This window comes from Pinus tabuliformis, chromosome 2_2 (assembly GCF_031772625.1).
Source record: "Pinus tabuliformis cultivar Carrire ecotype Pingquan chromosome 2_2, CPIR1, whole genome shotgun sequence".
Lineage (NCBI taxonomy): Eukaryota > Viridiplantae > Streptophyta > Pinopsida > Pinales > Pinaceae > Pinus > Pinus tabuliformis.
The window spans coordinates 58,003,406-58,019,829 of NC_142300.1; the positions used below are offsets into that span (position 1 = coordinate 58,003,406).

Sequence of the window (16,424 nt, forward strand, 5' to 3'; positions counted from 1 at the left end):
GCAAAGTCAAGTCAGTGATCAACAGTGAGGGGCAATGAGTACTCGGCAGAGAGGCAGAGATAGTGCCAAGAGACCAGCGCGGAAGCAGAGAGCGAGAGGCAGCAGCTAGTTCAAGCCACGCAAAGCCCAGCAGAGACAGCACAGAGGCCATAGGGACTGCGTCATCCACGCAGAGGCTGCAGGAGTGACGCAGAGGGTCCCAAAGGCTGCGCAGTGCCTCAAAGGGCTGGCACAAAGAGGTTTGAGGTTGACGCAAGGCAGCAGGATACTGACGCAGAGGCCAGAAGGGACAACGCAAAGCTTTAGAGATGCTGGAGAGGGTTTCGTGGGATAGGTTTTCTGAATATCTGTTTTCGAATAGAGAGGTCTTGCTGCCGTGTATTTTTTCTCTGTCGAGTGAGCCGGTTAGGCACCTAGTTTTACTCAAGGAAATACTGCATAATAATAAACCCTCAGAATAGCTGCACCGGTTTTTCCGCATTGGGTTTTTCCGGGAACATTTGTCCAAAAATAACAGTGTCACTTGTGTGTTTGTTTTCTTTCAGCTTATGATTTGTAGATGTTGTGACTGTATTGTGCTTATTTTGGTATTTAAATGATTTAAATAACTTGTTCAGAATTTACAAGTAGAAGAAATAAACCAGCAGAATACAGATTAATTTTCTAATGGATAGACTTAGAAAATTCAACATGGTATCAACGTGTGGTTGCAGATCAAAGGAAAGCTAAAGGCATCAGCTGAGCAAAGCATTTGCAGCAGATTCAGCTGTCCCGAGTGACAGAGTTGATCCTTGCAGAAAGCGACAAAGGAAGGGTTGACGCAAAGGGACTGTGTCATCAGTCTGGGCCTGAGAGAGGCCAGCGTAGAGGCTAAGGAGGGCAGTAATAGGCTCATGTAGAGGCCAGGAGGGTTGACGCAATTGGCTGAGGGAGTTGTTTTGCCAGTGTCAAGATTGCGCAGAGCCAAGAGGCTCAATCCTTCAGTCGCTGGGGCGAAGCAAGCTGTGGGCAGTTTGCAGGAGCGAAGCTAGTGGGGTACTATGGTCAGAACAGTACCTAACAGGGCAAAACCAAGGTAGAGGGAGTTGCTGCCAAGGCGGATTTCTAGCCAAGGAATCTGGATCAGTGTTGCAGTTGCACAGACGATCGGAGAGGGGCAACTTGACGGTTGGCAGAAGGATTTCCAGGAGGGAAATCAGGACTCAGAGGGAGTCCAGAAGAGAACTTCCAGATGGGAAGTAGAGAGACTCGGAGGAGTCGAACCGAGAACTTCCAAACGGGAAGTAGAGAGACTTAGCAAGAGTCAAACCGAGAACTTCCAGGCAGGAAGTAGAGAAACTCGAAGGAGTCGACAAAGAAGAGCAGAGAGATGATCGTAAATGGGCTGAGGGATCAGGATAGGTTGGACAAAGCGTCCAACTTTGTGGTCTGGAAGGCCAGGATCCTGTCCTTTCTAGATAGACATCGCATCAAGGGCTTCGCCTTGAGAGTAATGGCTATCCCAGTTGACCCGGTAGCTAATGAATGGTATGAGAAGGCAATGGCCAAGGCAAAATGCATCATCCTTGATGGGGTCAAGGATCATGTGGTCCAACATATTGCCGAGAAAGACGGCAAAGGAAATGTGGAATACCTTAAAGACGATGTACCAGCATACTTCCGTGCAAAGGAAGATGCTACTTGAGAATCAGCTATGATCATACCAGATGCAGAAGGGAGAGCAGATAGATCTCTTCCTCGGTCAGTTGAAGGAGATCCGGGACCAATTGACTTCCATAGGGGCCACGCCAGATCAGGAGTTGATGCTAAGAACCGCACTAAACACAGTCTCCAAGGAGTGGAAGACATTTGTCCAGAGCATACTGGGCAGGGCGAATTTTCCAGATTGGGAAGAATTGTGGGCGGCTCTTCGTCAAGAAGAGATCAGACGGCTAACCAAGACGAGAAATAGTAGCAAAGGAGTCCGGATCAAGAAGGTAGAGGAAGAGGATGCAGCTCTGGCATCTGCGGAAAAGCAGAAGAAGAGGAAGAAAAAGGACCTCTCCAAGGTCAAGTGCTTCCACTGTGGGGAACTGGGTCATTATGCGAACCAGTGTTCGAGGAAGAAGAACAAGGGAGAGGCGTCTGACTCTAAGGCAGCGCTAGCGAAGGCGGAGAAAGAAGTCGAGGAGGATGACAATTGTGCCATGAGTGCTCATGTACCTCTAGAGGAGGTGGGGAGACATCAAGCTGTAGTCAGGAAGACTACAGGCGATGAGGGGCAGGATCCTTGAGGTACCCAACCTCTTGGATTATACCTTGCTACGGGAGCCCTGAAGAAAGAGTAGCAAGACTAGCAGATGTCGGTAGAGACAGATGCGGATGAAGCGGCAGAGAGTGCTACAGTGCAGGAGTCCGCGAGCAGTGCAAGGCTAGCAGGCTGGAACAGTGCGAGAGGCACGGAGAGTGTTGCACCAGTGCAGGTGGCACAGAGAGGTGTGCAACGGTGCGAGATGTAGGGAGTTGTTGCAGCAGCGCAGAGGTCATTAAAGGGAGCACTTGTTAGCAGCAAAGGGAGCTTCAGCATCGGGAGTGTTTCTAGCCTGATAGGGATGCCAGAAGTTGGGTGGATCAGTTACTTACTTCTTGCAGTGCAGTAGCAGTTGGCAGTAGCACGATGCAGCATCATGAGAGGGGGATGTAGTGCAGATGCAGTGTTGGGAGTATGGACCAGCAGCAGCACGATGGAGAGGGAGTTGTCGTACGAATGCAGCAGTGGCAGTGGCAGGGCCATGGGCATCAGTACAGGATGCAGCAGTGCAGAGGATGTTGGGCGGGGAGGCCTAGCATTAGCACAGGTACCGGCGCCGGATAATCAAAGTAACGCTCAGTGAGGATTATTACTAGAGCACAATCCTCGCTAAGAGGAAGTGTTGATTTGGGGTAGCATCAGATGTGCTCTAGCTATGAAAATTGGTGGAGAGGCTAAAGCACATGAGATCTCCAAGACCCAGAAATGGTTTGGACAGATTGTACCCAGTTTGGGAGATATTAAAATAATTAGTATTTTTAATGGAATTCCTAAGTCTAAACTTAGGAAAAATAAAATATTAATGGGTATTAATATAAAACTGGGTTAGAAGGTTCTAAAAGACATGGATCAAGCCAAATCTAATCTTAGTTGTTGATTAGAAATGTAATCTCGACCGTTGAAGGACCAACGAGAAAAGTATAAGAGGAGGTTTGAGGGTTAGTTGGAAGATACACCAGAGTGATCTGTCATTCAATTTGCTAGAGTGGGGTTGCTGAGCAAAGTCGAATTAGTGATCAGCAGTGAGGGGCAGTGAGTACTGGGCAAAGAGGCAGAGACAGTGCCAAGAGACCAGCGTAGAAGCAGAGAGCGAGAGGCAGCAGCCAGTTCAGGCCATGCAGGGCCCAGCAGAGACAGTGCAGAGGCCAAAGGGACTACGTCATCCACACAGAGGCTGCAGGAGTGACGCAGAGGGCCCCAGAGGCTGTTTAGTGCCTCATAGGGCTGATGCAGAGAGGTTTGAGGTTGATGCAGGGCAGCAGGAGGCTGACGCAAAGGCCAGAAAGGCCAACGCAGAGCTTCAGAGACGCTGGAGAGGGTTTCGTGGGACAGGTTTTTTGAATACCTGTTTCCGAATAGAGAGGTATTGTTGCCGTGTATTTTTTCTCTGTCGGGTGAGCCGGTTAGGCACCCAGTTGTACTCAAGGAAATATTGTATAATAATAGACCCTCAGAATAGTTGCACCGATTTTTTTGCATTTGGTTTTTCCGTGGACATTTGTTCAAAAACAACAGTGTCACTTGTGTGTTTGTTTTCTTTCAGCTAATGATCTGTAGATGTTGTGACTTGTATTCTATTTATTTCGGTATTTAAATGTTTTAAATAACTTGTTCAGAATTTACAAGTAGAAGAAATAAACCAACAGAAACCAGATTAATTCTCTAATGGATAGACTTAGAAAATTCAACATGGTATCAACGCGTGGTTGCAGATCATAGGAACGCTGAAGGCATCAACTGAGCAGAGAATTTGCAGCAGATTCAGTTGTCCCGAGTGACAGAGATGATCCTTGCAGAAAGCGACAGAGGAAGAGTTGACGCAAAGAAACTGCGTCATCAGTCCGGGCCTGAGAGAGGCCAGCGCAGAAGCTGAGGAGGGCAGTAACAGGCTCATGTAGAGGCCAGGAGGGCTGACGCAGTTGGCTGAGGGAGTTGTTTTGCCAGTGCTGAGATTGCACAGAGCCAAGGGGCTCAATCCTTCAGTCACTGGGGCGAAGCAAGCTGTGGGCAGTGTGCAGTAGCTAAGCTGGTGGGGTACTATGGTCAGAACAGTACCTAACAGGGCAAAACCAAGGTAGAGGGAGTTGATGCTGAGGTGGATTTCTAGCCAAGGAATCCAGATCAGTGTTGTCGTTGCAAAAACGATCGGAGAGGGGCAACTTGACGGTTCGCAGAAGGATTTCCAAGAGGGAAATCAGGACTCAGAGGGAGTCCATAAGAGAAATTCCAAATGGGAAGTAGAGAGACTCGGAGGAGTCGAACCGAGAACTTCCAAACGGGAAGTAAAGAGACTCAGCAGGAGTCGAACCGAGAATTTCCAGGCAGGAAGTAGAGAGACTCAGAGGAGTCGACAAAGAAGAGCAGAGAAATGGCCTTGAATAGGCAGAGGGATCAGGATAAGCTGGACGGAGCGTCCAACTTTGTGGTCTGGAAGGCCAGGATCCTATCCTTTCTAGATAGACATCGCATCAAGTGCTTCGCCTTGAGAGTAATGGCTATCCCAGTTGACCCGGTAGCTAATGAAAGGTACGAGGAGGCAATGGCCAAGTCAAAATGCGTCATCCTTGATGGGGTCAAGGATCATTTGGTCCAACATATTACCGAGAAGGAGACGGCAAAGGAAATGTGGGATACCTTGGAGACGTTGTACCAACATACTTTCGTGCAGAGGAAGATGCTACTTGAGAATTAGCTACAGCCATACCAGATGCAGAAGGGAGAGCAGATAGATCTCTTCCTCGGTCGATTAAAGGAGATCCGGGACCAACTGACTTCCATAGGGGCCATGCCAGATCAGGAGTTGATGCTAAGAACCGCACTAAACGCAGTCTTCGAAGAGTGGGAGACATTTGTCCAAAGCATACTGGGCAGGGCGAATTTTCCAGATTGGGAAGAATTGTGGACAGCTCTTCATCAAGAAGAGATCAGAGGGCTAACCAAGACAAGAAGTAGCAACAAAGGAGTTTGGATCAAGAAGGAAGAGGGAGAGGATGCAGCTTTGGCATCTGCGGAAAAAGTAGGGGAAGAGGAAGAAGAAGGACCTCTCCAAGGTCAAGTGCTTCCACTGTGGGGAACTGGGTCATTATGAGAACCAGTGTCTAAGGAAGAAGAACAAGGGAGAGGCATCTGACTCTAAGGCAGCGCCAGCAAAGGCGGAGAAAGAAGTCGAGGAGGATGACAATTGTGTCATGAGTGCTCATGTACCTCTAGAGAAGAGGTGGGAAGACATCAAGCTGTAGTCAGGAAAACTGCAGGCGATGAGGGGCAGGATCCTTGAGGTACCCAACCTCTTGGATTATACCTTGCTACGGGAGCCCCAAAGAGAGAGTAGCAAGACTGGCAGATGTCGGTAGAGACGGATGCGGATGAAGCGGCAGAGAGTGCTATAGTGCAAGAGTCTGTGGGCAGCGCGACGCTAGCAGGGTGGAATAATGCGAGAGGCACAGAGAGTGTTGCACCAGTGCAAGATGGCACAGAGAGGTGTGCCACGGTGCGAGATGCAGGGAGTTGTTGCAGCGGCGCAGAGGTCAGTAGAGAGAGCACTTATTAGCGGCAGAGGGAGCTTCAGCATCGGGAGTGTTTCTAGCCTGACAGGGATGTCAGAAGTTGGGTGGATCAGTTACTTACTTCTTGCAGTGCAGTAGCAGTTGGCAGTAGCACGATGCAGCATCATGAGAGGGGGATGCAGTGCAGATGCAGTGTTGGGAGGATGGACCAGCAGCAGCATGGATGCAAAGGGAGTTGTCGTACGGATGCAGCAGTGGCAGTGGCAGGGCCATGGGCAGCAGTACAGGATGCAACAGTGCAAAGGATGTTGGGTGGGGAGGCCTAGCATCAGCACAGGTACCAGTGCCAGATAATCAGAGTAACACTCAGTGAGGAGTATTACTAGAGCACAGTCCTCGCTAAGAGGGAGTGTTGATTTGGGGTAGCATCGGATGTGCTCTAGCCATGAAAATTGGTGGAAAGGCTAAAGCACATGAAATCTCCAAGACCCATAAATGGTTTGGACAAATTGTACCCGGTTTGGGAGATATTAAAATAATTAGTATTTTTAATGGAGTTCCTAAGTCTAAACTTAGGAAAAATAAAATATTAATGGGTATTAATATAAAACTGGGTTAGAAGGTTCTAAAAGATGTGGATCAAGCCAAATCTAATCTTAGTCGTTGATTAGAGATGTAATCTCGACCGTTGAAGGACCAACGAGAAAAGTATAAGAGGAGGCTTGAGCGTTAGTTGGAAGATACACCAGAGTGATCAGTCATTCAATTTGCTAGAGCGGGGTTGCAAAACAAAGTCAAATTAGTGATCAGCAGCGAGGGGCAGTGAGTACTGGGCAGAGAGGCAGAGACAGTGCCAAGAGACCAGTGCAGAAGCAGAGAGCGAGAGGCAGCAGCCAGTTCAGGCTACGCAAAGCACAGCAGAGACAACGCAGAGGCCAGAGGGACTGCGTCATCCATGCAGAGGTTGCAGGAGTGACACAGAGGGTCCCAGAGGCTGTGCAGTTCCTCAGAGGGCTGACGCAGAGAGGTTTGAGGTTGACGCAAAGGCCAGAAGGGCCAGCAAAGAGCTTTAGAGATGCTGGAGAGGGTTTCATGGGACAGGTTTTTTGAATACTTGTTTCCAAATAAAGAGGTATTGTTGCCATGTATTTTTTCTCTGTCGAGTAAGTCGGTTAGGCACCCAGTTGTACTCAAGGAAATACTGCATAATAATAAACCCTCAGAATAGCTACACCAGTTTTCCCGCATTGGGTTTTTCCGGGGACATTTGTCCAAAAGTAACAATGTCACTTGTGTGTTTATTTTCTTTCCGCTGATGATCTATAGATGTGACTGTATTGTATTTATTTTGGTATTTAAATGTTTTAAATAACTTGTTCAGAATTTACAAGTAGAAGAAATAAACCAACAAAATACAGATTAATTTTCTAACGGATAGACTTAGAAAATTCAACAGGTTAATCTTGCATTTAATAATCGACCTCCAAGCATAAGCTTGGTTGAAAGAAATATAGGAACACCTTTGTGTCTTCTCTTGAGAAGTCTAGTCTTTTAGTGTCTAAAACAATGACCTTGCAGTCGTTAGAGCCACAGTCTCTGCAGCACCGAAGGCACCGAGTACGTTAGATTTCAATGATAGGTATCGTTAATCACACCCTCGTGTGCTTGATCTTGACTTCTCTCTATTATTCGCTATCAAGTTTAGGCTCAATACAGACAAAGATCAAAGGACATACTTAGAATACGCATATAATTAAAATTAACCAAGATCCTGCATTTTACATTAGTTTTAGGAACTGCATGTCATATAGGTTAGTTATTCATCCAAGCAGTGATTATCCATCCAATACTTGTCCTAAACTTACTCAGCAAGATAGTTGATTCCATAAGGCACTAGTATCAATCGTCCCGATAAGGCACTGATCCCATAAGGCACTGGTTGCTTAACTGTGTCTCCCGGATTGGTTGGTTCCTAGCTAGTCCTTCTTCCATCCATTTCCGTAGGGTCTACCCCCCTTAGTCTAATGTTGGGAGACAGCGTAAATGGAGAGATTGGGGATCAGGGTGACAGCCCCTGTTCTAAGTCGTTGTCGCAGTGCCTAGACATTTTGTGCTTCAACATACTGTAAGTCTGTAACAAGATTCAATGGGACTTTTAACAAACTCCATGGATGCAAGGGTGACTCATCTCTGATGCTCTGAACAAGAGTAACTCGATGATACTACCACATGGGGGAGGCCCGAAGGGGACCATAAATGCATGATAAATAATGGCTACTCACGACGAAACTCAACACATAAGTCAACAAGTGCGAAGGCAAAGTGGTGCCAGAGTATAGGCGACTCATATGAAGAGATTCAGTTTTGATAGGCGGCAAAGTGAGACCTCATGGAAAAAATGGTTTTCTGGTGAATTTTCAAGTTACCAAAACGAAGAAAAACCCATTATAGAGCTCGGTGAGAGCATTTCAATGGTTGTGACGATTCATCAAATCGAGCTATGATTTACTCGTAATGGTCAATGGAAAAACTAAGGTTTCCCCTATAAAAGGGCTTCTTGCCCCCAAATACGATTCATTTACCCATAGCATTGTTGGAGAATTTGGAGACTATAACCCTAACAACAAAACATGGTTGTGTCTATGTTGCATATCTGCAACAAAACATAAGGAAAATTTTGCAACAAGAAATAATATGCAAATAGAAACATATAACAGCAGAAATAAAAGTGCAGTAACCCAATGGATGATCTAAATAATCAATTTTATTAATCAAAATGATACACCTGGTGAGGAGAACTTATAAACTTGGGTCTATAGATCCCCCTCTGTGAGATAGGTCCTTCTTGACCTTGTGCTTCAGCAACGTAGTTCTCTCTCTCAATTTGTGATTGTAATGGGCAGAAAAAATGTTTGAACTCAAGTGGGAGCTCAAATGCTATGAGACAATAACGAGGGCAATGAAAATGGTCATGGTCAAAAATGGATAGAAAACCCTCTATTTGTAACAAAAGATTGGAATAGATTGAGAATTATAAAATAATAAAATGTTATAGAATAAATCAAAATCTAGCTGTTGTGGATATTTTATTATATTTTTTGAGAGGGAAAAGATATTCAAAATGGTCAAAAATCTTTATTTAGAAAGTGATTGAAGTAATTAACAAGTAAAAATGATTTATTAATCGCTTTGTGAGAATCAAGGAAAATATGAATTTGAAATAACTATTAAATAATTATTTAACAAGTATCTCAAAAAGAAAATATGGAATAAATAAGGAATAATAAATAAACAATGATTTATTTAATTATTCCGAAGTGATTAAGTCAAAAGTGATGAGAAATAATTATCAAATAATGTTTTAATAGTTATTTCTAGAGAATATTAAATAAATAATAATTTATTTAATTATTCTCATGGGGTTTTTGGATTTTAATGACAAATAAGTTGGGAAAAATAGTTTACTAAATTATTTTCTATGGTGAAAGTTGATTTACCATGGTAAAATTAATCCTACATGGTATATTTCGATCCACCTAGTAGGAAATGGCTAGGTGACAATACAATGGCTTAGCAAAAATAACTTTTTCCACATGAGGTGCACTAAAATATAACTTTATGCTAAAAAAGTGCAAAAGATAGACAAAATACGTTTTAGTGCTAATCAACAATTCAACCACATTTTCATAAAGTGGGCCCTCAAATATCATACACATGAGGAATGGAAAAAAACATAATTGTAGTGCTAGTGTATTGAAAAAAATTAATGTAATGCACTTACCTCACAGTGCTTATATTAATGTTGAAAACCTTGTCATGAGGAGGAGCTGCAATTCAATACAATGAGGAAGGAATTGATAATTTCAATACCAGGTGATAGAATACAATTCATCCATTGAAAGAAATTGATGTCTCAAGAATATAGGCAGGCATCAGTTAATTGCCAACAACGACCATAAAAGTAAGATATTCAAACAGCACCACAATAAGGGTGAACAAAAAGTAAGTGATACTCAAAAGTATTGCAAATCTTATTAATTCTCATAATGGTGAGATGGATCAGAAAAACAAGTAAGTTGTTGCACTTCCAGGAAGTGACACTTAGGTTATAATGCAGCTAAAATCAAGTTTATGGCATCAGAAACCATTTGAAGACACTCACAGCATATAAATTTGCTTCACAAACCATTCCTAACATGTTCCAGCACACAACAAAGCCCTGTTTGAATGTCTGATCAAAAAAATTTGAGAAATAGCAAAAGAAACAAGATTGTAAGCCCAATATCAAGAAATGTTGAGCCCGTTTTACCTTGATCCGATCCCACTAAAAGCTCTTTCTGTGCTATGTCGGATAAAACTCTTTGATACCACATACGCCGCACTTTTAAGGGAAATAGAAAGTAAGCTACAGGTTTTAGGGCCCCCTATCCTTGTACAGTGGCAAGAGCAGTGTTCTTTCACTTTTCTCATTTAGCAAGCATTGTGGGTTTAAGTTTCCTTCTTTTTTCCTGGTTGACTGATGCTTGTTCTGCAGAAATATGCTGATGGTGACATTTCTATGAAATTCAAAACATAAAAACGTGTACAGGCTCACAGAGAAGAGTATATTTATGTTAGTCCAGCAATCAGAAATGAAAGACATACATCACCATGTCTCAAGGAATAGAAGGTCACTACCAAAGCTACCGTTGCTAGCTTAAGACAATGATGACTTTTATTACATATGATTAATTGTCTTTATTACTAACCTACAACACATTTATTACTCTATTACAAAACATAATATATATAGACAAATATCGTAAAAGGCAATATGACCATCATTAAGTGTTCTACATTCTAATAGTTTTTAATGTTTCAATTTTCAAATGGAGTTCATTCTCTCAATCTTCTTAATCAGCAGTTAGGAATAATGGAGATTGAGAACGGAACCAGTTCAGTCCCTTCAAAGGTGCAGTAGCTGGTGAAAACAGAACAGTTGTGAGATACGAGTAATCTATCCTAGCAAAAACAAGAATCCCCCAAAGTGCGAACACTAGTAAGGAAGAAAATGAACCTGAAAGTGCTTTGCAAGCATAAAGGATGGGTACCAAACTCAACTTGGACAATGTCCTAGTGTTCTAAATGTATGCCTGATAAATATCAACCCTAATAGCCTGATTGATCTCTCCTTTGGTGGAGAGCAGATGATCAGGGGCATCCAAGAAGAAACTAAAAGGAGGGAGATGCTCTATAGAAATGCAAAATCTCTAGAGAAGTGAAGTGGACATAGAGAACCAACTCCAGTTGCAACTAGAGAGGGTATTCTTCTCAGAAGCATAGAGAACGGGATAGTGGTATTTACCCCAACCAGAAGAAGATTTCCCCAAAGTACAGACCCTAGGGCCTAGAAGTGTTTCCCTTCAGGAAACTACCCACAGAGACACACTCATTTGGGGTGGTATTTTGTTGCTACTTTGATGAGATCCCTACTAATCACCCTGGACTTGTATTCTCCATCCACTAGTTTGTTTCTTGTGCTCATCAGTTTCTTCACATATAGTGGTATATCACTTCCTGTGCTCTATATATCAAATGTGCCAGATGATCTCTCTGATCCCTAAGTTTCAGTTGGTATAGTTTTTCAATGTATAGTATCCTTGCTTAGAAATAGTGCTAAGACCTTAACTTGTTTGTTAGGTGTTAGCATTAGATGGATGTTTTATCACTTATAACTTAGTAAGGATGTTACTTTATTACTATGTCTAACCATTACATGACACTATTGCTTCTGAATGAGTATGTAATGTCCCTTTCGAAATTAAATTGTTACAAGTTTATTTATTCTACAATTCTAGCAATTTTGGAGGCCATGGGACCCATGTGATTTTTGGAAAAGACTTAGGAAGGAAAAAGGCGCCAAAATGTTTTGTTGGCATAGCGTGGGGGCCACCCACATGAGGCAATATGCACCACCTTAGAAGGAAGTTCGAATGACTAAGGAGGGAAAGTCGAATTGCTAGTTGGAGGGGGCCCACACGGGAAAAGAGAACCACGAATTATAAATAGAGGCGGCTCAGCCTTTTTGACATATTGAACTCAACCTTAGTTGCTCGAGCTGCTTAGCCGGGTTACAGGGTTGTTTAGCACACAAGTGTCTCCGAGCGGAGATCTCAACCTTTGCTTCGGTGGACTTCGAGTGCCACCCTAGGAAGTGAATTCGTACTACCTTGGAGGAGAGTCAGTAGAATTTCACAGTCATATCATTCAACATTTGTCTCAGCTAGTACGTGTTTCTGGAGGACACAGAAGAGGAAGATGCAAGTGTTGCCTCTGGGTTCATCCAGGCAGCAACTGCTGGGGGAGTTTGGGCATTGAAGCTACAATGGAGGATCAACCTTCCGGGAGAGTTTTGGAGCAGGAGGTTGCTGCATTGGAGCAGTTCAATTTACAGTCACCTGAGCCTACATAGAGAGCCATCACTAGGCTCACGTGGGAGTTGGAGGAAGGAATAGTAGAGCTGGAACTAACCAGGAGTAGTAGGAAATCACTTGGAGGGCCATTTGAGGAGGATTGTTGGAGTTGGGAGAGCAAAGATTGATGAGATCAGTCACAGCAACAAAATTCGAAATTGGAGGAGGGCCAAGCTGTGAAGGGTCAATTTTTGAAGGTTGGAACCAAGGGAAACCCTTTCTGGGTTATTATGGATTTTGGGCAAGGATCACACTCCTAATTTTATAGAATTCTCTGGGCAGATCTAAGGGGTCAAACAGGGGTCCCAACTCAGTCAGTAGCCAGAGGACCTAAGAGGAATTTGGGCCAAAATTTCAAGGTCAACATTTGGCCAATTCCTTCGTGGGTTATTCTAAGTATTTGGTGGAGAGGCCGAGGTTAATTTTCCGTAATTTTCTGAGCACCAGAGGTGGGTTTTCCAGTAGCATCCTTGTAGCAGATAGCATAGTTTCACAGGGATAGCGCAGGGCATCATTGCAGCAGTTATTATGCCATCTGGGCTTGACATATTACCACCTAGGTTTGATCACGCTTGCCACTGAGGCAAACCCAGGTGCACCATTTCCACATTATTGTACTTTTCTCCCAAATTATAATAAAATGGCTCAGTTGTTGGATATTCTTGGACTTTTTATGGGTGTGCATTGAATGTTTCAATTTTATGGTGTTGTTTTTTTTATTTGCTTTGCATAGCACTATTTTCCCTAGTTTGGAACATTGCATAGTATGCCTTAGTCTAAGCTATTTGATACTACTAAGAAATCAAGGTGGGCACTGTAAATATGTCCCCTCCATACTTGACATTTTTGGTAAAACATTCTTATATTTCCATCCCATCAATAAAAAATAAACATTCCTCTAACTTATGGTTGGCTTACCAAAGATCATCCAGAATAGGGTCATGAAGATAAATAACAAAAAAGAATGCAAGCCTTAAATTTAAAAAAGCCAAATAAAAGGCTAAAGAGGTGAAGAGCAAAATAAATTAAAGAAAATAAACTACTTTGCTATGTCCCCCATTTCAAGTCCTAAGAGCAAAATGATTATCTAAAGAAGAAGGAGTTAGATAAAATCAAAAGAAAGAAAATAAAAGAAAGGGAAAGTGTGTGTAGGCTCAAGTAGTAAAGGCTCCCTCTTAGAAGGCATTCCAACTAAATGAAGACTCCTAGCCACAATCATCATATAGGACTTTAGATGTTAATTCATATATTGCCAGTATATACCATTTGGGAAATACCTTATGTCCTAGCTCAAAGACACATGTAATAGGGGTAAAGTTCTCCCCCTTGGTTAGTTGTTAAGTAAGTTCATAATATCAGCTAAATTATTTGTGTTAATATATCTTATCTATGTCAACACCTAACAATTAGTTGAAATTGGACGTGTTGTTATATGTTTGGACCTATGCATTGGGAAACATGTACCACGCAATGGGGTATGTCCATAATGCTGAAGCTTATGGTAGCTTCGGAAGGTATTCTACATACACCAGTGTTATCGGAACTGGTGGAACCGGCCAATCATGTCGTTTTTGGCCCAAAACCGGTCTCAACTGGGCCTTCGAACCGAAATAGGTTGATTCAGTACCGAACTGGCCGGTCCTATAACGGAACTGGCCGGTTTGATACCGAACCGGCCGGTTTAGGACAGGTTCCGTGCAGAAAAAATTTGCCTTTTTTTTATTTTTTAGTTGGTTGGCCCACTTCTTACTCTCCCCTAAGCTAGCCTAATATTCAAGCCTATGGCCCTCAACCTAATAATCAAGCCTATGGCCTTAGTACTGCTATGCAATTCATGGTAATGTTAAATTTTTAAAGTAAAAGTGACATTTTCCTTAAATTTTCATTTTCATCCGTTTACTTAAATTGTTAACATTACTATGAAATGACTCAAGAATGTTTGAGAGTGGTTCCAACCTCATTGGATTTCATATGGAGAAACAGACTTAACAGTTTTTCAGGATTTCAAGATTGGGGGGATTACAATGTTTCCATTGGATTTTGTCATGTACGAGGGTATATATCTAGTATTTAATAAAGAGCACCAAGCCCTCCATGTACTTTGATGTTAGTGGCATTGGTTGTCAAACTCCTCAATCATGAGTCATGACTCTACTAAAAATGCACCCATCACTCAAACAAAATCTTGACATGACGTGCTACATTTTTTCTATCTTATTTTAATGCCTAAATGGTTATGTTGATGGCGAAGACCCCAATATAGGCAATGATTTTGATGATATGTAGGCATTTGTTGTACCATGATTTTTTTTGGATGCTAGAGGCCATCTAGAGCCTATTTGTTGATGTATTTTCGGTTCATAGATGGATTGCACTCGATAATATTTTAGTTATGTGCACCCTTACATGCTATGTAAATGAGAACTTTTGCATATTTGTGTATAAATGGTTTGGAACCATATGGATGCACATGAATATATATGTTTTTCTTTAAAATATGAATATTTTATGTGTTTTTGGTAAACAGTTTTTTTTTCTGGTTTTTTATCGGTTCCTGTCCACAAGGTTTTTCGGTTTGATCACCAGTTCAGTGCTGATAACATTGGCATAGACTTGGTGTCTTAGCATATGGAAAATGATTTATTGCCTCTTTAGGTGTTTTCTTGGTGGAGTAGGTGATTTATGTCTTCTTTCCTAAGTTTAACTTAGGAAAAGTACAATAATTAAATTCAATTAATTATTATGGACTATTAAGTCATTTTCTAAGGATAAATTCAGTGTTTTACGACCAGGCCGAATCAACTCGGAAACGGCCGAGTCATACCGAGCCGTTAACAAAATTTGTGACCAGGCCAGCAAACCGGCTCGGTTGACCGAGTCAACTATGACTCGGCCGAGTCATCCAATGACTCGGCCGAGTCATAGTTGACTCGGTCAACCAGGCCGAGTCCGTATTGACCACGCCGAGTCAATGAAAGACGGCTGGGCAGCGTAAAAAATAAAATTTATTCACTTTTTTTTGGATTTGTGGTAAAGTTAAAATCAGTTTATGGATTCCAAAGGGTTTAGGTAAATTGTTAAGTGCTTTTGGGGTCCATTTCCCCCTCCCAAACCCTATTTAAGACAGCCAAATGCTCTCATTCACTCACAGCAGTCTTATGCATTTGAGTGAGAGTCTTCTTTGAGAATTAGTGAGCAGTTCTTGAGCTTGTTTTGGAGCAGCAGTGAGGAGTCTTGGAGGAGCATTGTAGCTGGAGTGAGGAGCTTCTTGGGCAGCCATTTGGAGCAGCATTGAGGAGCTGATTTTTGGAGCAAGCTTGAGGAGGCAGTTTGTGCCTAGAGGTATTTTTTTCCACCCTTACAAATCTGTTTTTGCTTAGTAAATTTTAGGTGCATATCAAGAAAGCTTAGAGAGTGTTTTTTGTCAAATAAATGAACATTGAATCAATTTATTTTTATTTTTTTCATTTTCAGATTGTTTTCCTAGTCAAAAAATGGCACCTAGAGCAAAAGATCCTGCTTGGGCATATGTTGAAATGGTTGATAGTCAGATGTGTTGCAAGTTTTGCCATAAGAAAATTAAGGCAGGTCCTGGGGGGATTAATAGGCTGAAACAACACTTGGCAGGGATTAAAGGCCAAATTACTGCATGTCCCTCTGATGAAATTGGGGAGATTAGAAAGAATTTGGTGGAAAGCTTTGAAAAATTTAAAGAAGATAAGGCTAGGCAAAAAGAGATACAGGATGAAATTGGGAGGAAGAGGGAGATACAAAGAATGATGGCTACCAACCCCCACTATGATTTTGAGGGTTCTTCCTCTATCCCTCAAACTGAGGCATCCAACCCTTTCCGTTATGTTCCTCCCTCTTTTGGTTCTGTTCAAGATAAGGGAAAGGGTAGAATGAAGGGTGATGTGACTATCAAAAGTTATTTCACTACCTCCTCTCCATCAGATGCACATGGTCCTGAAGTTAGTAAAGGTCATATTCAGCCCACTTTAGATGACCATTGGAAGAAAGAATTGAGGGAGACTGCTTGTGACTACATAGCTAGATGGTGGTATGATGCTGATATCCCCTTTAATGCTGCTCGTTCACCATATTATGAGCCTATGTTTGATGCCATACATGCTGCTAGAAAAGGCTTCAAAGGCCCTAGTATGCAAGAGCTAAGGG

The 16,424-nt window shown here is 42.5% G+C and overlaps 1 protein-coding gene across 5 annotated transcripts in view; it reads right to left on the minus strand.

Annotated features, from left to right (window-relative positions):
- LOC149191462 (uncharacterized) overlaps positions 1 to 16,424 on the minus strand; it is a 361,968-nt gene that overhangs the window by 211,484 nt on the left and 134,060 nt on the right. For all 5 annotated transcript variants that reach the window (XM_089404280.1, XM_089404284.1, XM_089404283.1 and 2 more), the window contains exon 5: positions 9,578 to 9,623. In XM_089404280.1, the coding sequence (XP_089260406.1) occupies positions 9,578 to 9,623 (46 nt within the window). The remainder of the gene's footprint in view (positions 1 to 9,577; positions 9,624 to 16,424) is intronic.